General features: G+C 38.1%; 1 protein-coding gene across 31 annotated transcripts in view; it reads right to left on the reverse strand.

The window, feature by feature from the left end:
* Window positions 1–605: 605 nt before the first annotated feature.
* MICAL3 (microtubule associated monooxygenase, calponin and LIM domain containing 3) overlaps window positions 606–25,458 on the reverse strand; it is a 216,465-nt gene continuing 191,612 nt past the window's right edge. For 22 of the 31 annotated variants that reach the window (XM_087968628.1, XM_087968658.1, XM_087968656.1 and 19 more), the window contains 7 exons: window positions 24,920–25,027; window positions 24,221–24,314; window positions 17,784–17,834; window positions 10,135–10,200; window positions 7,581–7,680; window positions 6,182–6,255; window positions 606–6,080 (listed from right to left, as the gene is read on the reverse strand). In XM_087968628.1, the coding sequence (XP_087824754.1) occupies window positions 5,896–6,080; window positions 6,182–6,255; window positions 7,581–7,680; window positions 10,135–10,200; window positions 17,784–17,834; window positions 24,221–24,314; window positions 24,920–25,027 (678 nt within the window). In that variant the 3' untranslated portion in view covers window positions 606–5,895. The remainder of the gene's footprint in view (window positions 6,081–6,181; window positions 6,256–7,580; window positions 7,681–10,134; window positions 10,201–17,783; window positions 17,835–24,220; window positions 24,315–24,919; window positions 25,028–25,458) is intronic. The other 9 variants (XM_087968659.1, XM_087968640.1, XM_087968643.1 and 6 more) reach the window with 3 other exon arrangements.

Consider the following 25,458-nt stretch of genomic DNA (forward strand, 5'->3'; position numbering starts at 1 on the left):
AGAACAGTCTGATTATGAGAGTTCTCATAATATATATTTTCCTGCAGTCTCATTAGGAAATGACACTATCTGATAGCTTTAACAATATTATCTGCTAGTTTGCCTGTCAACTTCCATTAAATATCCCAAATGTATTATAGGTAGACCTCAACTTACTACAGTTCATTTAGTGACCATTCAAAGTTACAGTGGCACTGAAAAAAGTGACTTATGGCCATTTTTCACACTTACAACCATTACAGCATCCCCATAGTCACATGATCAAAAGTTGGGGGCTGGGCAACTGACTCATATTTATGACGGTTGCAATGTCCCAGGGTCATGTGATCACATTTTGCAATCTTCTTGCAAGCAAAGTCAATGGGGAAGCCACATTCCCTGAACAACCATGTTACTAACTTAATAACTGCAGTGATTCATTTAACAACGGCAGCAGGAAAAGTCGTAAAATGGGACAAAATTCACTTAACAAATGTTTCACTTAGCAACAGAAATGGTGGACTCAATCATGGTCATAAGTCAAGGACTACCTGTGTTAGGAAATACTTTTATTCTTTTATGGTGCATATAAATTTTGTTTCCTCTTAATAATAGGCTGTTCCTGGGGGTTTTGTTTTCTTTTTATTGCAAACACTCCCAAACTCACAGCGTTTTCATTTTCCTTACAGAAGAGGATGGAAAATGAATACAACAGTTATCTCTGAAGAGAAGCCAAATGTAAACATACTGTTGAATACATTGTCTTAAATCCATATAAAGAGAGTGACAACTTTTTTTTTTCTGTTTGCACCAGGAGATCATGCAACTCTAAACATCACTGCCGGTAACTCTAAAAGGCTCCTGAATGGTATGTACTATAAAAAAGGTTAAAAAGCCAGAGGCCACAACATGTATGCTTGCTACTTGTCTTAAAGAAGGCAAGATGCCACGTTTAACAAAACTCCCTGATAATTCAGTCAAATGATAAGCTTGGTGAGTGCAAAACATTACAGGAAACGCTACGAGTGTCAAACTGATTAAGGTTCCTGGGGCAAGCTGTGTCTTAACCGTGGAAATCTTGAATGAAAGAAAGGTCTTGAATCTCCAGAACTGGGTTAGAGCTGAGATTGAAGAGATGAAGCTATTCCATCCTCACTTACGCTAGAGTCAATTCTTCCCTCATGATACCCACAGCCAAAGAGGAAGAAGCATAATTAGTAAGAGTGAGGGTGATTCTTTTCTTGTCACAAAAATTAATTAAAAAAAAAAAAAGGATTTCCCAAAAAGTAAAGCCTGATTTCTATTGGTTTACTTGAATGCAGTAGGTTTTAATTCTTATAATTCCTGTAAATTCTTATAAGAATCATGACAGCCTTGATTCTTATTAGCCACCAGTGTTTTTCAAACCAGTTGGGGAATTCTGAGAGTTGAAGTCCACGCCTCTTAAACTTGCCAAGGTTGAGAAACACTGAACCATTCAGTGTCTCTTTCATCTGAATAGGTGCCAAGATATAGCAGCTAAAGGCAAATAAATAAATAAATGAGGAAATGATTTCCATTCTCACTCATATCATATCAAGACCTGAAAGTTGTATTTTCTTTTCTTCTTCCTAGATATCAGGAATCTGGCCCATGAAAAGTCTTTAAAAAATCTCTTCCTACTTTAACCCAGGAGATTATGCACCCTATTTGCTTTACAATCTTACTTGGTGTGAAACATCTGGGTGCTATGTATTTCTGCCTTTCCAATCCCCCATTATGTTCAGCACATGGCATGTGTAGTAATTACCATCAGCTTTTCAAAAGTGTGATTTGAGCTTTTCTAAAGACATTCCCTTCTTCCAGCAATGTTCTGCCTCTTCACATTGTTTTTTGAGAGTTTATAATATTTCTACTTTTTCTGCAGGCTTTCCTACCAATAAATACAATTTCTTCAATATGGTTATCAAGTGCTCAAAAACCATTTCCTCAAAATTCAACTCATTGCAAAGATGCATCCACCATGTGTATTACTTCCAAAATAGCTTAATTTCCTCATTTTGCAGCTGTGACCATAAAGATAATTTAAAACATTCATAATTTTGCCTTATGGGGATAATCATCTTTTGTTTTATGGTTTTATTGTTGCATGAATGGTTGGTGGAGATCAAAAAAAGCAATTATCAATTCATGGAGGAATAAAGATGCCTCAGGTAACATGGCCATTTGGAAGAGCTGGAATGGAAATGAAACGCTGAAGGAATGGACTTACTAAGGACTCATAATATTAAAGAAGTACCTGTTTCTGTGAAAAGCTCTAAACACAATGTTTTGTCCTTGGATGTTCTCTTTGTTTGGCTTTGATATCCATTCTTAGATATCAAGGCAACATGAATGTTGGAAGTGGACATTTGTGATTGAGATGTTGAAAGACATTCTTCGGCATTCCTGAAGGGGACTTTGATTTGGCTAAAATGTAATAAAAGAGACATGCTGCTACCATGGCTCCTTACCTGAATTTGCCTGAACTAGAAGGAACTGTGTTTGTAGTGCAGCTTTAATCACCAAAATACAATATAAGAGCAGCTTTCTCTGTGTACGCCTATCATCACACAACCACGCTTCAAATCTGACTTTTCCTCTTCCATGGGGATTTGTACAGAGATCCTCACAGGAAACGATAATATCTATTAGCACAGGATGAATTCTTCAATTCACAATATTACTTCAAGGTCCTAAAAAGCTAGTAGAGTTTTGTTTGTGGAATGGAATGAATTTCTTTCATTAATGTCAAATTTTGGTTAGAAAATAATGAAGTTGAAAAACAGGTTTGTCTGGAATCCTCCTACTGATGACATTAAAACAAAATTCCAAAAATAATAATATGATGTATCAAATCTCCCTTCGTACTACTATCTGTTGATGGGAAACGATGCACATTAAACTCTTAACAATGGCCATGGTCATTATCAATTTAACCCAACAGCTAAGAAAAGGAGTTTAACATTAAATAGGATTTTCTTTTCTTTTCTTTACATGTGTAAACAATTTGTGTCTATGGAGATTCTCAGTCATCCAGGTCATGGTTGTCCCAAAGGTGCTTTTTCAAGAGGCAACTGGACTTTCTGGTTTTTCTTTGAAGACGTTTCGCTTCACAGCTCTGAAGCTGAAGAAGCTTCTTGGATAAGAAACGAAAAGTCTTCAAAGAAAAATCAGAAAGTCCAGTTGCCTCTTGAAAAAGCACCTTTGGGTAAACAATTTGTATTTGTTTCCAATTTATTAGGTGAGACAGAATTTCAGAAGTAGGATTTTGCCTGTCATCTGTTGCTGTAACGGGGTGGTAGAGGGGGATACTTGTAGAAATTTAATGGCAGGAAGCTGTGGTAGGTAGCCAGGTAGAAAGGAGGATAGGACAACAGTGCCTTTTTAAAGGAAGCCACATGATCAACTGTGTTGCAGATTCCCTCTTTTACAAAGCTATTAAAGAAACAATGTCTGTCCTCCTTTCAATCACATGGAGGAGATCAGGGATGTCCAGGCTTGGTAACTTTAAGACTTAGCTTCCAGAATTGGCTGGGGAATTCTGGGAATTGAAGTCCAATTCTGGGAATTGAAGTAACTGGGTATGAAGATATTTAAGGTGGCCAGAATTGCTTGCTGGCCTAAAGCAGCAATTACCATATATACTTAGAAAACAATACCTGTACAGTCTCCTGGAAAAAAAACCATCTTTCTAGGCACTGTCTAAAACACAGCTGCTAGGATGCTGCTTTTGAACACATACACATCAAAGTATTTAATGGAAAGAAACTCACTATTGATTAAAGGTAAAAGGCAGCAGCCATATTCTTCTAAAAAAGTAAAAATTAAGGCTTCTTTCAAGACAAAAAGAGGTACAGTCCCTTTCAGAGGTAGGTGTTGCCAACACCAGAAAGGAAATCCTTGTTTCAATTAACCAACATCTGGCTAAAAAATTCTGGGAAGCTTTTATAGCCATAGCAGCAGGAATATCTTCTCACATTGTTGCAATGCCGGAGAAGCAAAATTTGCTGGAAACTTTCCTTCTTGGCATAAGTACAGCATTGGAACTCCATCCTCTGTTCAGTCTAATAAATTAAGATGCAATTATTTCAGAGACTGGCGTTTTCTCCCCCTAACACAGTGCATTGGTAATGGAAAATTCTGCAAGTTGCAGGCCAGCACCTTGGAGAAACATGGTTAAAAATATGTGCTTATGGAATCTCAGACCTGGTGTTAAACATGAGTCTATTTCTTGTCCCTTTTGCTTTTACACTGGGGGAAAATCACCCACTCCCTTCCTGAACAAACCAGAAATGGGACACTGGAGAAAAAACCATTGAAATTGGTGTTAATCCTTCCCTTGGACTTTGTGAGGCCCACTGTTATTGGTTGATTACATGAAGAGAAGCGCCAGTGCCATTCTAGTTACAAGTCTCTTACAACAGTAAATAACATTGTATATTTACCAATACTCAGAGAAGAGAGGGGGCCCTTTTGAAGTATAGGAAATAAATCCACTGCTCTTTCCTCCTAAACTTTCCCTTGAGAGTGCAAGAAAATACTGTGTGGGAATTCTTCCCATGTACTTCCCAGGTCCTCCCCTTAAATATAAAGAAGCCCAAATCAGAATCAATAGTCTGGAATTTAAAAGCATCTTTCTTTCAGATCAAATGTACTGTGTAACAGTAATATCATTAATAATGACTCTAATAAATAGATACAGGGAAGAGGGGAAAGCATTAAACACACAAAGATGGAAAGGTTGGGCTGGCACACAGATTTACCACACACTCATCTGTTCACTTCTTAAAAAGGTACAAAACCAATTTTTCTTTCAAGTATTAAAAAATAAGTTAATAGACATTAAAGGATCTAAAGTGACTAAAGGGCCAGGATAGGTCTTCTGCTTCATTTCTGACGTGCAAAAAAAAAAAAAAAAAAGGAAAAATATATTCCCCAAAACACAAAGAATCAAAAACCTACTGAACAGCCCAATCTTGGAAAGTTTGAAGCTGGAGAATTGCCCCCATGGGATTCCCTCCAAATGCCTCAGAATGAACTCATCTTTTGAACGCAAGCACTTTCCAGTGTCTAAATGGTCATAGAGCAGTCTAAGGTCATCAGAAAACAGGAAAACTGGTTCTTTCAGTCTGGAGCACTTCGTGGCTGAAAGGAAAAAGGTTTCATGGTGGATCCGCTTGGAACAATGGCAACTTGTGGAGATTGCAGAGAAGGGTGTGTGTGGAAAAAGTCTGTCTCTGTCCCTGTGTTTGTTCCATAAATCACAAGAAACCACGTTTCAAGTTCTTAGTGTTCCAAGTTTCCCTGTCAACATTTGGATACAGATGTTCCTCCATAGACCACAGTGGCAGTTTCTGATTTCTTTGGTGAGAAGAGCATATACACAGTGTGCTTTGTGAGTGGTTTGCTCTTCCAAAGGCTGCTACAAGGTGACCTTTCAGAAGATTAATTAGACACCCCTTTCCTTTGTTATTTAAATGAACAAATCCATTAATACCACAGGTTGGGTAAATATGAAATGAACAGGTTGTGGCCCACCTAAATTGGCTAAAGTTCTTTTTTTAAAAAAAAATCACACAAAATGTTTTCATTTTTAGTCTTTCTCGGAGATCACACGCACACACAAAAAAAGACATTGACCTCTTGCACAGGTCCTCAAGGAAGGCACGCAATCTCAGATCACGACTTCGTTCTCGGCTCTGTAGCCTCACACAGGTCTCTGAATCCTTACAAGCAGCCCGGTTAGCAAAAAGCTCCTGGCTCAAGCACTTAGCTGCTGGAAGATTCCTGAAGCAATTCCTGCTCCAAGTTATCTCCTCTAACCAGGAAGCTCCATCTAATTTGGCATATGCCAAATGGACAGCGCAGATCAGCAACCCAGTCATGGTGATGCACTCAGGACCAGTTCATGTTGAAGCCTTTGGACAGCATAACTGCTTCTAAATCCTTGTCTTCTTCCTTCTCTCGAAGGCGCTGTTCTTCAAGTAGGGCCACAAGAGAATCTCTCTGCTCCACCACCTCTAGCATTTCATTCAAGATCTTCTTCTCCTCCGAGAGTTCTTCATCTGTCTTTAGCTGATCTGGATAGAGGGGAAATAGTAAACTTGTCAAGACAAGATATCCCTAAGGATTTGGAACATCTCGTTTCTACTGAGAACAAGAAACTCCCTACCAGGCTTACCTTCCACTGCCATCCTCTCTCGAAGCTCTTGCTGTAGCCGGCTCTGCCTGTCCTCTAGTTCTAACTCGCGTGCACTGAAGAGAAAGATGGAGAATCGTTAATCATTGGTCACTTCAACAGGAACCTCAGCTATGACTAACTCTAGGATGCTTAGGAAATGACATATTCCAATATTTTCTCTCTCTTTTAAAGGATTAACAGTCAAGCAAGCTTTCAACAATAGTGACACCCTTCAGTTTTAACATCTATGCTATTTTTGTGGCATAACATAATTTCCAGGATCAAAGAAACTTCACGAGTGCATGAACTCAAATAATCTTTAATTAAATAAAATGGTCAATTCCCTTCCACAGATTACAAAGGAGGACTGGGCAAAGCTATTCTCTAATGTAAGGGGATCAGGTAAACACCCAAGTGGGATATTTCAACATCAGAAGTTTTGTACTTTTCCTGATGTACATCGATAGAAGAACAAAAGGATACTAAGATGGTGCTCCCATTGAAAATTCTAGGTGGGGAATTCTAGTTTTATGTAGTCTAAAACAGGGGTGTCAAACTCAAGGCCTGGGGGCCAGATCGGCCTTTGGGATGCTTAGATCTGGCCCGCGGGGCTGCCCTGGAAACAGCAAAGGACTGGCCCACAGTGCCTTTGCCAGCAAAAATGGAGCTCATTGTTGCTGGCATGGGGTTGCAGGAGACTGTCGCAGCCAAAATGGGGCTCGGGAGCCTGTTTTCACTGGCAGAGCGCTCGGGCCACCATAGGTGCCCCTGGCACAAGTGTCGAGCTGGCCACACACCCCCGTGGCCCCCCGGAGGTCAAACACAACCCTGATGTGGCCCTCAATGAAATCGAGTTTGACACCCCTGGTCTAGAAAGATATAATAAGCACAGCAAAAAGAAAGAAAGAAAGAAAGAAAGAAAATAAATCTATGACAGAATCTGCCAGCTGGGCTGAATTATTTTTTTATTTTTATTTTATTTATTCTTTATTAATGAGAAGGGCATTCCAAATCATGATTTCTGTACAATCCAAACAGTCCACACTGTCATATCAATCAGCTGTAGAGTTATTCCAGTTAAGGATCAGCAGTTTTGAACAATCGGAATTTTGCATGGGTGTAATGCAGGAATCGCAGTCTAGAACTGTGGAAGCTGTCTATCATGGACTCAGCAATTCATCTAACACAGTACCGTCTATTCTGACTTTTTCATTCACCTTTCATTCATCACATTCGTCTTTTCGTGTTTCATTTATTCAAGTCATCTTTAAAGCAATTTTCCACTTTTTCTTGTCATGATTATCAGAAAGCAGTGCATCAGTAACCGCAGTCATATTGGTGCTACAACCTATTTGTTACTTTTCTATGTTGGGGCACAAAGTATAGAATGCTTACTCACAATATCATCAGCTCTGATTCATAGCGCACCAGGGAGTTCTTTTCCTGCACCAGCTTGAACCACTCTTGCATCAGCTTAGGGTCATCCTTCTTCCCCATGCCTGCCAAGAGAAATGTTGGAGTCAGCTCTCAGATACAAGCTCCGCTATTTTCACAAGCTCAACAGTCAGGCAGGGACAAAAATGGAGGGGGGCAAAATGTGCAAAGAAAGCTGAGCGAGATGCTGCCAGAGCGCTCCCAACAGGTTTGTTTGTTAGTTTGCCTTTAACACACATTAAAAACAAAACAAAACCCCAACCTTCCCCTGGATCTATGCATTCATCTAGATTCTTCCTTAGATGGTAGGCCTCCCACCCCCAGAATAGCCAAAATGGCAATGCTCTGTTCGGTACTGTGTTGTATTTCTTAATTTGTGTAATTTCAGATCTTCAAGCAGCCTAGCTTTGAATAACGGATATTAGGTGATCTGGATATTCAAAAGCATGTTAATCTCTCACCCATTCTCATAACACAACTTGACACATAGCTACAGAGTGAGTAACAGATAGATCACTGTACAAACTCAGCACACTTCCTTGTGTCACAGCTGATTTAAAATATCTTTGTTGACATGGCTTGTACATTACATTAATGACTAAAAGCAATCACTTCCTGATTTCTATCACAATAATTTCTAGATGTATTTTCTAGTAGTAGATCCAACAACCATCTCTGAGGGCAGATTAAATGGCACATTATGTTTGTGCAAATTAGTTGCATCCACAACCAATGTATAATATATAGTGGCAGTTCATTACAGACAATAACAATTCAAATACAAACAAGCGATTCTAAGCAATTCTGATTATGAAGGACTTGCCTCTATTGGCTAAATTGACCTAGAAACATTTAGAAAATTAGCAAATGGAAAGACCACCAACAAAAGTTTCCCAAACCCTCATACATCCAACAGATAAGCCTTTTCTCTTAATGTGAATCTATCCAAACTTTCCTGAACTGACAAACCAGTTGTTTTGCAACTGCCATTTGTAAAATTCACAGACAGTAAAATGAAAAGATCATCAACAACTCTATCAAAAGGTGTTTTGTATATTTAAAATTGCAGGGCCTTCAACAGCGCACGGTTACATTTAAAGGCCAAGAAGAAATACTGGAAGTGAAATAATCAACTAACAAGGTAGATCCTAACCGAAGAGTGTTTCCCTAGAATTTTATCAATATAGTATAAAATTGCTGAAGTCATAATCAATTTGGATTCTATGTGCAGTTTTCTAATTCCAACTGAATGGAACAGTTTTTTCCCCCCATTGTTTGATTATATTATTAGGACACATTATGCAGCAGCTGGTTTCTATAACAAAATATATTTCTAGCATCTGAAAATACAATTGTCCCTGAAACTAGGCACTGTTTCAGGAATCTCACTGTCACATGAACCTCATTGTTGAACTGAACCAACTGGTTCTTGGTAGCATTCTTACTTCCAGTCGCCTGGCATCCTGTGTTTTTTCCTCCTTCAAACCACTAAAACATCTATGGAATTAGGAGAACAGAAACCATATGAACCCTTCATCCTAATGCATTACGATTTTCATGTTGCAAGTGGCAATACCTGTCCATTGCTCAGTCCAAGCATGCTTTTCTGAGCATCTCTGCACAAGTGCCCTTATAGCCATGATGAAAGGAGAGAGAAAAAGAAAAGCTTATACATGCAAATGGCCAGAATGGTGGAACCATGAAAAGCGTTGGAAATCCTCCCCACTCTGTCCACTGAGAGGATACATCCAAGAAAAATTCCTAAACAAAATAGCCAAATATGTGTTATTACTGACCTATAGAAATTTTTATTTGACTTATTTTGTAAAAGCCAATGAGCAGAAGGAGAAGGTGGAGGTGGGGAAGAAACATGTACAGTCGATGAAAGTCCACCATGAAAAGCAGATACAGTGGTTAGCATAAGTTACACACAACAGTCACATTCCACCCTTTTGCCCCATGCCTTGGGAAATGGAAACTCTACAATGGATATTGGGTCCACATGAGATAAAGTGGAGAAAATGCTGAGCAAGATATGGACTTCAGGAAATCAAACTATATCACATAAGTCAGGAGGTTGATCATTCAAATTTGAGGGAAATCAAGGAAAATCAGTTGCAAAAAACCAAACCAAGCCAAACTACAGTATTTCTTTTTCCCATTAATTTTATAAGGATTTTGGTTTCTCCTCTATTTTCCAAGAACCTCTTTGGGATACCTAGCATGCCAAACAGGAACTTTGCTGTATTGCACTATTACCATCCCAAAGGAAGAGCTTAAGTAGCCTGGAGTATTATAGTCACCCTCATAGTTCACATCTAAAAAAGGAATATTGTAATTTTACAATATTATCAGGGACATTTTGCAATACGTTTTATAGTGAAGGTATCACTGAGTAAGAAGGAAAGAAAGGATAAGTTTTGTGAAGCACTTAAACTGTCACATGTTGACCAGTGTCCCTATATAAATTCAACTGCAGTTTGGAATGTGGATGGAGGGAATGCAAGAGCGTACGTTACCTTCATGGGCACAGCAAGGACAGAAGGAGAGAGGTCTACGGCGTGGTGTCCCGGCATTGGGCTCAACTTCAATAGGACCAAAAATGGGAGAGGAAGAAGGGACGGGAAGAGGATATCGGAAGTGGAGAGAAAAAGGAGGAGAAACAGGGTGAAAATAAACAGACAAGCAAAAGGACAAAAAAAAAAAAAAAAGCACAAGAGTGAGAAAGAAAGGAAGCAACCAACCAGAAGAAAATAGGAAAGAAAAAAATAATACAAAAAATGGAGACTCAGAAACAAGGAGAATAGTCTACAAATGAAACATCCCTTGTCAACACTGATGGAAGAGAACAGACTGGGGCATTGGAAATGAAATCAGCAAGAGCCACGAACATTACCAGGAGAAAGAAAAATTGCCAAGACATGTTTTGTGCATGTAGATTTTTCACACAATATTACACTTTATGGATATAAAGAGAAGGTAGTACTAAGAGGTTGCTGAGCAATATTAAGTTTCTAAGAAAGCAGGATTACAAAATATGTTTGAAAGGCCACTTTTACAGTTGGCTTTGTGTTGGGGTGAGACTCCCCCACAAAAACGGGTCAAGGATAGGAAATGTTTAATATTTAGAAAACAAAGGTATATAAAGAAGGACCAACTACCCAACTTTTCTAAAGCAGATTGACCAAGATTATGTATCCCTTATGTTAAATATTTTGGAGTTAAAGTCAAAAATTTATCCTTTTGCCTGAAATATCTATAATCACAGAAAATAATCTTTGGCTACAACTTGTTAACTAATAATATTATTATAAATTGAACAATGTTTATTACTAAGCACAGATATTTCCCCCTTTTGAATTTCATGTGAAACGTAAGTAAGGCCCTCAGCTATTGTTTTAGACTTTAGGGATTCAAATAGAAAGAGAATGCAGAAAACTATGGAATATATTCCATTGATCTGTAATGTGTTTGTAAAGGAAAAATTTGCATGGAACCAGGACCAGTAAACAAACATTCCTTCTGAGAGAGGCTCGGAATCTCTCCCTCTGAAGAGGTAGGAGGAGGCATATTTCTCACTGTTCAATATTCTGAATCAACTTTAGATCCCAGCTGTTGTTTAGACAAATCCAATCATTTCCTATCTAGCTATGTTGACTAGAAAGGTCTACCCAACATCATGAAGAATTCAAGATACACTCTAAATCAGGGGTGTCAAACTCATGTTGTCACGGTGGCATCACGTGATGTATCGGGACTTTCCCCCCCCCTTCACTAAACCGGGCATGGGCATGGCCAGCCCTTGATGCATCCGGTCTGCAGGCCGCGAGTTTGACAGCTCTGCTCTAAATGTTTCTGGAATCGATTATCTAGTATCAGTGGTGTTTACTAGGCATGACGGTCCCAGAACAATAATACACGCTGAAGAGGAAAAACTCTGGGAGGATCCTCAGGAACAACTACATGAGTTTATATGTAAAGAGGCAAAGTCTTATAGAAAGATTTGTGACGTAAGGATTACAGCAGATGAACTGTAGTGAAACTACTGTGAAATGAAGAAGAACCATCACATTCCTTTGAAAGCATTCAGTAGAAGCCAGTTACATGTACTCAAAATGGAAGAGTAAGAGTCATGTTTTCCATTTTGAAGAACTATACAATTTGGGAAGGGAAGGTCTTTTAGAAGGGACCATCACAGAACTAGAACAGAAACACACAGGACAGGTCAAAATTAAAGAAAGAAACACCAGTCTGCAAACAGGGTGGGGATAAACCAATTTTCATAGACAGAAGAAACATTTATATCAAGTATGGAAATGTTTAATCAGAGGAAAGGAGGGTACAGTATGGTAGTTGCATAAATATTTTACAAAGTATATATTTTCTGAACTTAATCATATTTGAAGAAATTCTACTGCTGGTATCTACAGTATATCTAGAGATATATAATCATAAAATAACTAGTTCAAATGTCCCCAAAGTGCTTTTTTGTTGTTGTTTGAAGAAATCAGACATGGAGATACATGTCAACAAGAACAATCTGTGTATTATTTAAATAACAAAATAAACCTGGAAGAACAAGTTTTAATTTTGAATTCTCTCTCAAGATCCCAGATTGGGTATCTATTTCAAGCTATTGGAATTTTACAGCTCTAATTAATTAGGTTTGCATCAACAAAGCAGCATGGGAATATTCTCTTGAACTTTCACAGCCTCTAGTCTAGATTGACAGATAGCAACAGAAACAAAGAAAGCGTTTGCACAATAACACATACTGAACCAACTATGACTAATTTTGAACTAGCAACAGTAATCTGTGCATGAAGACATCATACTTTGACTACTGCAAAGTGTTTCCTATCTAACCTAATCCTTAAAAAGTATGTATAAAATGAACGTCTAAGTTGCTAACTGGTATACAGGTCATACAACACATATCAAAGATCTATGTGGTATGCCAAGTCTTATTTTTAATTACAATTGTAAAACCTTGTACCTTGACTATCCCTTGGATGATTTGCCAAATAATTAAATTTTGCAGAAAAAGCCTTGTTGAGGTCACCACAGTCTCAGACAACTCCTTATCCAATCCAACAGTGAAGACTCCCACAACCCTAAAAAGATCCTTTCTATCAAATGCTACACAATAAGGTAAACTTCCCTACTTTCACATCTTCCAGATATGGGTAGAAACAAAGCGTTAAATAGGTGAATTACATAACATTCATCTCCACTGTTTTGCTGATCAACCAATGCAGTTACACCTTGTACATCTCACCGGCTTTCAAAGCTCAACACTCGATTGAAAGAACTTACAAATGAAACATAGCACAAAATACAAAATATACTTGTAATTAAAACAGTAAACTTCAAAATCTAGTTCCCCAAATTGGAGACTAACATTAAAATTCACTTGGTGCAGCACAGCTGGTTAAAATTAATCCCCAACCGTCTTTTGGAAGGCCATGATGGGAAACTCCCTTGTTTCAATGGGTGCTGTTAAAAGAATGCCTACTGCTGGGCTTTCCCCACTGTGTCTCCTAGTAGGTGGGGATCGTTAGTAAGTGCTTCCTTTTTGAACAGGGCAAGCAGAAAAAGGCAATCTCTACAATACCCAGGCCTTGGGCCAGTACAGGTCTTCGCAGCCAGCATCTTCTACTGTATCCAGAAACCTACCACTGATCAGGGCAGCTCCTGCAGCAGAGATCTAATGAAATTCACTTCCAAACATCTTGATTTGTAACAACAAGGTAAAAGGTAAATGGTCAAATTAAGCCATACTCTTTGAATAGAGCAAGGAATTAAAAATAAATAAAAAGAAACTAATCAAAGATAAAGTTAAAAGTGCAAGACAGAAAGAAAAATAGGAAAGAAAGAAAAAAGATATAAAGAAGTAGCTTTACAGCAGGTATAAATAATACAATTATAAATTTACCTCTTTCTCCAAAGTTGCATTATGTCTCCTTTCTATGATCTATCCTATCTAATTATCAAAACTATAAATCATAAAGCTCATTTTTCTGTTTTATGTGAAACATCTGTAACAGATTTCGAGTTGGCAATAAATATTATTTTTCTCTAATCAAACAAATTAACGTGGCAATCAGCAAGTTCTATCGTCTCCTAAAGCTGACAGCCACAATAGGTTTTTGGACAGTTTGGAATTTTATCTCTTTCATATTCTCAATAGGGCATGTCTAACATGAAGGTTTTTTAAAATTCACATTAATCTTGACTTTATCATACCACAAATATCCATGCCACTCAAACCTCAGGTTATGTCCTTTTAACATTAAGAGCTTTTTATTTCCCAGCAGCACTCAGTCTTTTAATCAAACCAAACAGCAAGTTACAAAATACAATTTCAAATCAAGTAAAACTAATTTTCCTTTTTTGTTTGGATCTTGTAACACTTGTTTAAATTGTGATTCCCCTCCCCCCTTGCCACATAAACTTAGATATATCCCTTTGCCACTGCTTAAGTGGTGAATCAATTGTCAATACAGGTATTATCCAAAATAAAAACATCACTGAAACATCAGACTTCCAGGGCAGAAATGGTGAACTGAAGATGACTTCACTAAAAGTGAAGCTGACGACCTTGGCTGAATGAAGATGATTCCACGAGTAGACAAGACTCTTTGTAATACCTCTCTGGATAAGGAGAAGAGATTGCAAGACAGCAGTCTCTGGCAAGTTCAGATGAGGAAATAGCTCTCGTGATCCAATTACTGATGCATTTTATGGACCCTTAAAGACTCCCTTTTCTAATTAATTTCAGAAAATCGACCTTTAAGTAAGATTTACCACAAATATGCTAAAATTGGTATTATGTAAGAGCAGGGGTGGGCAAACTACGGCCCGCGGGCCACATCCGGCCCGTTGGTCTTTTTAATCCAGCCCGCCGAAGATTGGTACAGAATTAAGGTTTGATGTGAATGATTGAATTCATTTGATTTTGACTTGTAATGACAGACATTTCGACACCAGGTGGTGCATTAGGCGCAGTGACTTGATTTTGCAGAGATTTTGCAGTTTTTTATATGTATCGTATCTTGTGCTGACCCGGCCCGTCTGTCAAATTTTAAAAGTCAATGAGGCCCCTGAGCCAAAAAGTTTGCCCACCCCTGTGTTAGAGCCTTCACATTCCCTCCCTTAACATTTAAACAGCTTTCCTCAACACAGCACTTTGCAAATATATTGGGGCACAGCTCCCAGAATTCTTTACTTCTGACCAAGTTGTTCAGATGAAGTCACATTCTGAGGGTTTCTTTTGGAGGGAAACATTAATCCCACAGATTTTCACAATAGTAACTGAAGACTCCCTTCATTAGACATTAATTAAGGCTGCTAAGTTTACTGTAGATACTTTAATTGGATTTTTAAATTGGAAATTCCTGTTTCAGTTCCAATTCAACTTGTGAGCATTCTGGCAGCCCCCTGACAAAGTAATTGCATCAACATCAGTCACACAACATGAACTACAACTAGAAAGCCACAACTTTCCTTTTCTGCACTTAACACAGCGTTGCATTTAAAGCAATGTTTCTCAAGCTTGGCAAATTTAAGAGATGTGGGCTTCAACTCCCAGAATATCCCAGCCAGCAGTCCATATGTCTTAAAGTTGCCAAGGCTGAGAAAAACTGATATAAAGGGATACTGCCATTTAATTAAAGGAATACCCATTTTTTCCTTTTGGTATTTAGATTTTGAAATCTCAAAAATAGCTGAAAAGTAAATGTTTATGCCATGGTTTAAGAGAAATAACTGGAAACTGCGTCATTCTATTAGCATAATTTCAATGAAAGAAACACCATATAAATAATTCCAAAAATAGGCAGGAAGTAATAAGTAGTAGTGTTGCATACAGTCCATTTTCCAAAATGGGATATGCAGATAGCCAAAGGACACAGGTTATGGAAAGCAAATTTGACTGGTTTTCTTTTTTCTTTTTAGTTTGAGCTGTTATATGAAAAATGACAGTGTTCCTTTAAGTTATTTCAAAGACTATTTTTTAAAGCCATCAGTTAGCAAAAGTGAAAGGAAGACTGTTTTCCAGGAGGAATTAGGAAGAGGAAGCAGAAATAGTAGTAGAGTGGGAGGAACATCAGCCAGGAAGGAGGTGTAACTACTAGGTGTAACTTAGCATGAACCCTTTTACAGCTCCATCTATAGACACAAGACTTTCTAGAAAGACTCTGAAAACTTGGCTCTTTCTACCGAGCAGGATACTACGTCAGTGATCATTATGTGTTAAGATAAATGAGATGAATTTTTACTTTGGCACTGAAGGTATTTATACTGTGTGTTTTTTAAAAAACTATTTGTTGGATTTTTATTATTTGCATCTCTGGATGTTTTTAGTGTTGTTAGCCACCCAGAATTGTTTAGCAAGCAGGCAGCCATATAAACTGAATATAAATAAATACATGACATCATTCTGTCCTGTGTCTTACAAAACAAAATACCTTGGACTAACACTGAGTCCCTATAAATTGTAGTGTTTGTGAATGTGGCGGCATGTATGTGAAAGGTTCAAAACAATCTACGAGCGAAATATGCATGGTGGTTTTTTTTGCAACCACTGAATCCCGAAATATATTAAAAAAAATTGTAGTGTAAATGAAGCATAAATGAACACACTTTTTTCTTGAAGCAAGGCTTCAAGGGTGGATGGAAAAAGGTTAACAGCCTTGGAAAAAGGATTGTTGAGATTTTTAAAGAAAGAATAGGTGAAACTGGAGTTTGATGTATCTTCGTGACATATAGTGGAATTTACAGTAACCGAATGCAAAAACAAAAGTATGAATTGCATTCTTAAAGTCATCAGCTCAAGAATAATATAGTCATCTAGAACTATATTTCTCATCTTTATGAAGTGTGGACTTCAGCTTCTAGAATCCACCAGCCAAATCCACACATTGTAAAGTTGCTAAGATTGAGAAATACTTCCATTTTGCACTTCCTAAGTGTAAAATGTGCAGTATAGCAAACTATAATGGCCGCTTTTCAATTTAATGACTGTTACATATGCAAAGAGTTAAAAGAGATTTAGAGATTTGAACCTCCCAAATAGGCTGCCATGCTATCAAGCTTCTAGAAGAATAGGATTTCTAATTAATTTGTTACTGAATAAACTTGTCTAAATCAAATTAATCATATCCCAATGCTTAGGACTATGCAAATATCTAGGAATGGATGTCACAGTTCTGGATGAAAATAGAAAACCACAATTCCCAGAAGTAACAGTCCAAAAACACATGATTAATCCTAGGACAAAAAAATGTTTACATTATGAACTAAGGACCAATTTCCTGACAGGTCGTTTTGAGCAGTGAGATTCTTCTTCAGGGAGGGACAGCTTAAATTGACGTGAAAGCCAAGTCTGATTTCACTTTGAAAAAAGTTGAACCAGGGCCATCTGTAAAACTGTTTTAATATTCAAAGCAGTCAGTGTGTTTTCACATCTTCTCTGCAGTTTTGAGGTCTCTTCTGTATGTTGTTGCTATATCTAATGCAAGAGTGAGCAACCTGTGGCCATCAGTTAATGCTGAACAACATCTTATATTATTGCCATTATTCTTGGCAATGATGGCCAAGGTTCTGAAGGAAGAAGTGAAAGCATAACAACTGCTGGTCAGGGAATCCTGGAAGTTGAAGTCCAAACATCTTAAGGTGGTTTAAGTTTGAGAAACACGACTCTAGAGGTTCACAAGGAGCTTTCTCTTAATCTATTTCCATCCCTCCTTTTTTACTGCAACAAGCTTGATTGTTTGCTCATTTATTTATTAGATTTAAAGGCTGCTTGACTCCAAAACAACTTTTGATGGCTTGTATTTTGAAAGAATAGAAAACAATAATAAAAAAGAAGAAACCATGTACTATATGTCCAGACAAGACAAAATTCCACATGTTGCAGATATAATTTGCTTTCTCGGTCTGGTGCTTTCCAGCCAAACTGAGCTCTGAAACAAAAACCTGCTAATGAAAGGGCTGCTCCAGAGAATGAAGTCTTTCCTTTGAGCTGGAAAAGGGGTTGTGCCCTCGCCTTGGGTGGTTCCATCTCATTGCTTGTGAGCTGGGGTGGCGAGAAGTCAGTGCAGGGGAACTGGAGCAGGAGAGGGTGTCAGCAAGGTTAGTGCCAGAAGAGAGGGTCTGCCATACATACCACCCAGATGCAAGTCGATGAGGTCACTGTAATAAGACTCTCCCCAATAGTCTACAACAAGGAATTGGTGAAGAGAGAGAGTTATTGGTTCAAGTCCCCCCCCTCCCTCGCCTGCCCTCCCCGCTCCCTGCCCAGATTTCAAAGCATTCTATTAGAGAAATTGCAAACATGAGAAGGCACAGAGAAAGACAGAGAGAGAGTGAGAGAGAGAGAGAGAGAAACAATAATAAATCATGCATCTTTATAATCATCATATGCACATACATATATATGATAGCTACTAAAAAGACTAGGAGAGGAAGTAACATTCCCTAAAAACACAGGCAGGCAAGACAGGCAGGGATGGACTTCCAAGCAAAGAAAGGGAACAAGCTAAGTTTTGTAAAGTTTATTCCAGCATGTGCACTCCCCTGTTTCTTACATGGTATTGGGGGGGGGGGGGCATTAAGGTAGGTTCCGCAAACATTTTCCAGTAGGAAGAAATTCAATGTATGTTATATGTATTCTCCATTCAACAAAGTCCATAGGAGAGAAAAATTATGTTCATAGGAGAGAGATCAAGAATGTCAAGATGGTAAGCATAGCGGCATGGTTGAAATTCCACCTTTGTGGACATGTGTTGACACTATACAAAGGGGAAGTTGCTTTGATCATGCTGCTGTGGCCACTACTTTGACTTGTTGATACGGTCTGCTCCCATGGATGCCGCTGGACTGGACACTGTTGAGTGTTGCAAGGATGAGTTTAAAGGAGAATATTTGTAGCTCAGGTTTGAAATGTGGGGTCCTTGGTATTCTCTGAGTTTGCTTGTTTCATCTTCAGTCAAGCACTGATGATATTACCTAGTTTGGATATTGAAATGTCTGCAAGAAAACAACCAAACTCAGGGAGCACCAATGACCCCTCAAGGATGACTTTCTTACTTCATCCTTGATCCTTCAGTTGTTCAGCCATATTGCCGGTTTTTATCTAGGCAGCCAAAGAAGTGCAAAGTTTTCCTCTTGCAAGTATTTTTTACATTTTACGCATTCTTCAGAGGAACATTCACCAATAGGACTCAGTAGAATTCAGGAGTTTGCTTATGAGATCCTAAGTAACTCTGAGTTGTTAAACAACGCTGTAACAACTTTCCTCAACAAACTATCACTTTGTATACATAAAATAATAATTAACGTAGTCCATCTGATGTAGTCCTCTTGATCAGTTCACAGAACTAAAAGGTTCGGGCCAATACTGTTGGAACTGAGCAATGGTGTAATAACAACACAAAATCTCAAACTCAGTGGCATTAAGGAGATGCCATGTCTCTTCTATAAAAAAGAAATATTCCTCCCCAAAATTATGTTCTATGGAGAGATCCAATGGAAAATTCTTCCAATAGAACATCCTTTAGATACAAAATGTGGTTGTCGGGCTTTGTAGGAGTCAAAATGGTTTTAAAAAATATTTGCAAAGTAATTATGTGAATACTTTTATTTATTAAAAGCATCCCTCTTTATGGATTATAAAAAGAAGAAAAAGACATATAATATTAATTATTTGAAATTCAATTTCTAGTAAGAAATTACCAATAACACGCCTGATGTACCAAACTTTCCTTTATGGCTTTCTTAGACAGCACACAGAGAGAAGTTGTGACAAGTGCCAATGTTTGTAAGCACTATTAAAAGGCATTAAAACACTTGCTACTTGATTATTGTTGATTAAAACACTTGCTACTTGATTATTGTTGATTTGCCATTGGGAAGAAGTTTGATTTTTTTCCTCCAGTGCCAAGATATCTTGGGCTACCTCTAAACTGTACAAACTATACTTCTCTTGACAGATAACACATTTTTGCCTGATGCAGAGAACTCCACAATCCACATAAAACGATATACAGAGTGCAAATTTGTGCTTTATACAGAAGAGAGGTTTTCCTTTCTTTACATCTCCACAATAACAACTCTGTGAGACAAGGTGAAGTAAGAGAATGGGATTGATTCAAAGTCACCCATGAGTTTCTATATCTGGGTCTCTGTAGTTTAATACCTTAGCTACCAATCAATTTTGACTCCATATCAAAGGTATAATGAACAGAAATATAACTAGAGGGTCTAGGTGTGTCTCCTGAGTGAAACAACCCACTTCACAAGGATGTTATTTTAACATACAAAATCAGCCAACAAAGGATGGCTGTTTTGCAAAGTTTTTCTTCCCATTATGCAGTGTCAGAAGAGCATCATCTCTGACCACACTAACAATTAGTCATTAAAGGAGAGAGAATGCAGCTCTTCAGTAATTTACTTCAAAAACAGTATACCACTGCATTCTATGAAGTATACAACAACAACAAAACAGTATCAAGAATAAACTATAATGAAGTACAATAAAAGTCCAGGGTGACCCACCAGTATAATATAGGCACTAAAGGCTACTTAAAACGAATAGAACGTTAAATGCCAGAAGCGAGTGGACTAGGTATATCTCTGGGGATAGAATTTTGAAAGATGTGGGGATACCACAGAGAAGTCCTTCCTCTTAACATCACTCCACAATTGTATTTTGGCAAGACTATCTAATTATCCTTAGAGGCCAGGGAGACTCACGAGGGATTACTGCTAAGTGCATTCAACTGACAAACTACATTAAAAAAAATACACATGGGAAGATCTGTAGATGGGAAATAGTTGAGGATAAGTCACTATTGAGATTGAAGTGACATGAACATCTAGAAATCTTATGTCCCACTTGATAGCAGAAGAGTCTGAACCAACCATTTCTCTTTCTTTTTCAATAGTAGTAGCAAAAAACTATTTTAAATTTTTAATTCTGAGTTGAAAAGACAATTAACAGTAACAACAGGCTGGCACAAAAATGAAGCCTTGGGGGAAGGCAAGTCTCTGGATATTTTCCTCAGCCACTACTTTCTTTATCTCCCATCACATTTTGTATATAACAGATAATCATAGTTGGAAGGGACCTTATAGGTCATCTAGTGGAACTGTGAAGATCTTCTGCCTACCAGCTCACCACCACTGTATGTAATATGTGGGAGCTAATGATCTCTCCTTTTACAAAATGGCTGAGTCTCTTGTGGCCCTATTTACCAGCCCAACCAAAAAGAAAAGAAACAAGTCAAAAAAGTTAACCTGCATTGGCTGCTATATAAGAGAAATCTACATGTGAAAGGACAAAGATGGATTAAACTATCACATCCTGTTGTAGAACCAGGAAAGTGGACTAACAAAGGCAGGCATTAGCTATAGACTGTCTTCAAATGTATCTTCATCCTTGCCTTAGAAAAGCATGGGTGATAATGTCTCTAGAAAATGGTCAAGGGATTACAATATAATGTAAGGTCTATGGAGGAAAGGTTCTCAGGAGGGGAGTTACACAGTCATCTGGGTCAATTTTGTCCCAAAGGTGCTTTTTTTTAAAAAAAAGGCAATTAGACTTCCTGATTTTTCGTTAAGTTATTTCACTTCTCATTGTTGGAAGTTATAACCCACCCCTCTCCTAGAAAAACAAAATATTTTAGGATATACTAAAAGGGCAGAATATTTCCCCTAAAAGAGAAGTAGAAACTCAGAGAGGCAGAAACTCAGCCCCTACACCTTTGCTAATGGGCCATTAAGGTCTGGGCCAGTCTACTCTACATAACAAAGGCCTACCTCCTTCAGGCAGACCCATAATAAGAATCCCAAAGCCCATTCATTACATCATCATCCAGCAAGGCTCAACCAAGCCTGGGACTCAGGACAGCCTACAGATTGGCCCTGCATGGCCCCATGGGAGTCTGACAACCAATCAGAAAACAATCTCAAATTCAAATCCCAAAAGAGGGCATAAAACCCAGGGACTCTCAGCATTTCTGCTCTTTTTCACCCAGGAGCTCCAAGACATGTGATCCTGTCCACCATTAAACCATCTTTCCAAACAGCCTCCATGTTTCCAATTTCTTTTTCCCCACTTGGAACTGAACCCAGAAGGATATTTCTTCCAACATCATCCAACAAGTTTCTTCAGTTCTAACTAACTGGTGGGAAGTCCTTTAAAAAAGTACCTTTGTGACAATATAATTTAGGAGGAGAAAAACCTCCTAAAACTATTCCTGCTATTAACTGGAGATGTTCACCTCCTATGATGGTCAAGCCTTGGGTGTATCTTTCTCTGCTCCAGGTCTGTGGAACTCTCTTTCCAGTAGAATGCAGAGATTGCTACATGCATTGTATGTAAAAAGGCTTTAAACCCACATATGTCCTAATGGCCTATGAAAATTATCTGCCTGTTTTAGAAAACATTGATCCTTTCTCACAAATTGATCATTTAATTTCAAAATAAGCTTTTACAAACTGTGTATGTCTCCTATGTTTTAAAGTAGCTATTAGATTCTTAGCATGTTGCATATCACCTGCCTAAATGACAGTTATCTTACAAACAAATATAAGTAGACAAGTAAGCTTCACATAGAAGAATGTCAGAACCACTCTTCTACTGTTGTTTCCATATTTTAAAAAGTGGGTGAATTGGAGGGTATCTGGCTGCCAAATATCATAAAAATAATTGTGCAGAATGCAAAAGGACCATTGAGGCTGGTAACTTCTTTGGCCTCAGAATTTTTAATAAATAGATACATGACTACCACCCAATAATCTTTTAAATCAACCTCTGTCCTTTCCAGAACAAATTTAAACCAGAGTCAATTGCTGGATAAAAAATGCTATATCTCTAAAATTTGAATCGTACTGAATATTTCTATAAAATACCTATATAATATATTTATATTAAAATATTTGTTACTTCAGTTTTTTTTTATAACGAAAGCATGAGATGAAATCCTACAGCAAGAACAAGGCCAGTACAGTACAGTAACTCATTCTAGTGGGGTTTCACTTCTGGTTTTGGTTATATGCCTTGTTCAACTTTATCTGTTCTTGGTACACTGATAATGTACTGGCAGTCTCTGGGTTAGGAATGAGTTTTGTATTTAAGTTTATACATATATGTACAAAAGGACTGCCTAATTGCTAAAAATGGCAGAAGGAATTGTCCTTCCTCAAGCCAACAAAGGGCTGAAGCTACAAATGCTTTCAGGAGCTATTGAAAACCGTCTATATATTAAAAGCACATTGCTTCAGCGGTTCCTGAAAGCACCAGGCAGCTTCAGTGGCTGATCAGGTCAAGGAAGGACAATCCATCCCCCATTTTTAGTAGCAGGCAGCCTGTTTGTATGTTCGTATTTAGGGGTTGTCCTTAAATCAAACATTCTTTTTCCTGGGGACTGCCTATGATAGCAACAAGTTTATTTTGACAGACAAATACTAACTCTTATTATGTCCTTGTAAGAACATTCAAATATGACAATAAAGATTTTCTAAGTTTTTAGAACTTTTGTTACACTTATTTTCTTTTCCCAAGTTTCCTTGTTAGAGAACTAAGAGATCATTTTGGCCTTATTCTAAGCAAAGGGGAAGCATGATCTATGTTTTCTCTTTTGCCCACAATATATTCATTTATAATTTTCCCCCATTCTCAAAGTCCAGGGAAACCTACTGCGCGACAAAATGTCACCACACTTTGATGACATCTGCTACAGATGGTGTGATCACTAATATTGCTCAAGAAGCTTTCATTTTCTTAATCCGGGGCCTTCCAGATCTGTTCAAATGGCAACTCCCAGATAGCTTGACATAAAATCTAGAATGCTGATATAACTTAATCCCAATACTTCTGAGGAACTACCAGATGAGGGAAGATTACAATTGATATTTTTAAAAGGGAAATATCAGATTTCAAATAGAAGTCCTGTGTTTCTTGTGAGCTTTTACTTTTTTCTATCTGGTATGTTGACTCCAGGAAATGCTCACTAAAACCAAGGGTGCAAACTCATTCTATGAACAAATGATGCAGAACATCATTTCATGCATTGTATGAATGTATGTTCCATGTATCTTGGTGAGAAGACTGGATTGGTGAAAAATCAATAAAGAGTACGTGGCATTGGTTGGGGCTGTTCTGTGATGGTCCCTTGCAAGGCTATTGGTTTTAACTCACAACATGATGAATTAAAACCACGACAGATTTCATTGTCTCCCTTTCACTTGCTGAAAACAGCTGAGCTTTTCTTACTATGGCAAGTTTTAGTCCCGAAACGAAGTGCAAGTGCATCACAACTTTCTGGAAAACATTAAGAATTGGCCAAAGGCTGAAAAACAGAGGTTTTGGGCCGAAATCCCTTTCCACGGTGTTATCTTGCCATGAACACAACTTTGCAGAAAAGGGAACTGGTGAATTTTCATTCACATATTAAAAGGACTGATGAATCAAACTATTTGCAGCTTAGAAAGCAACCTGTTTTTCTAAAGACAGCATAAAAGTCATTGCATATTTTTGCAGGAAAATTTGACATTTTTTTTCTAAAAAGGACAGACACAATACTGAATGCTGGAAAGTACCTGCTTCACCCCGCAGGGCTTTTTCCACTGCAACTCCCCTCTCCTCCAGCTGCCTTTGCTTCTCTTCAACCTGCTCTAGTTGTCTTTGGATGATCTATGGAAGGAGAACAATGATCCAAATGACTATGCACTTTGCATATATGAGATTTTCTCCTTCTAGTATTGCAAGGAAAGACATACTCATTAGCAGTCCATTTCTACACACCCTACCCAGTTGATTCTGTAGGGCCACTGCAACGTAGTCAAGTGCATATCTATGGCTAGTAACTGTTAGGAATACCTCTCCCTCCCTAGCTTTTACCACAGTGATACTTGGAGATGCGGCCACAGAACAATATTCACAGCTGGAAAGAAAACCTTTGCTATATACAATGATGCAGTAATTTATTATTTCCCTTCTTGGACCTCAGATTTTGTAAGACTTTTACAGTAGCACCCCCAATATACTATACTGCCCAACATTAAAGTAAGCAGAGAGAAACAAAACTTCAAGTTGTACTTGAATGACTACTATCTTCTTTAAGGATTTCATAAATCTGAGGTATATCTTCTTTAAGGAATTCATAAAACAGGTATATTTTTTTAAGGATTTCATAAATCTGAAGTATGTTTCCTGATGCATAGTGCAGATATAGGCCCAAGAAGTTTTCTTTCTTACACCTTCACGAAAAGCTTTTTCCTGAGAAGGGAGAGCTGTACCTGGGCCCTGTGTAACCTCTTCAGTTCTTCTTGTTTGGCTTGACGACGAGCAGCTTTCTGTACTCGCCTGGTCAGTTTGGCGTTGAGTTCCTCCTCTGTGTAGGCTTTCTGCAATAACAAGAAATAACAACATAGTCTAATCCCTTGCTGAAACTTGTCCCTAGATTCTGGGATTGAAGCATCCTACTTTTCTAGAGCACTGTGCCACTTGCTGTGCTTTCTGTTCAGCAAGCAAGTTGTTCTCCCAGGTGGGTGTGTGCTAAGGGCGCAGCAGGTGAGCTTTGGTGGAGTTCTAAGAGGGGAAGGAAGAGGCTTGAACCAGATGCAAAGCAGTGATTTTGACAGAGAGCTTCATGTTATGACTGTTTTCTTCTTAATGCTCCTTATGGCCTGTCACATACACGAGAGATGCTCTTGATTTCATTCATGTTCTTATTACCTATGAATTCCTAGGTATGATTCCTTATGGATCTGTTGAGCAAACATTTAAAGAACTGGGCTAAATATATCTGAACAAAGTATGATGTGTGGCCAAGAGC

Source organism: Notechis scutatus, chromosome 6, assembly GCF_049901735.1.
Source record: "Notechis scutatus isolate UNSWTSFEM ecotype Mainland chromosome 6, rNotScu1.2, whole genome shotgun sequence".
Classification (NCBI taxonomy): domain Eukaryota; kingdom Metazoa; phylum Chordata; class Lepidosauria; order Squamata; family Elapidae; genus Notechis; species Notechis scutatus.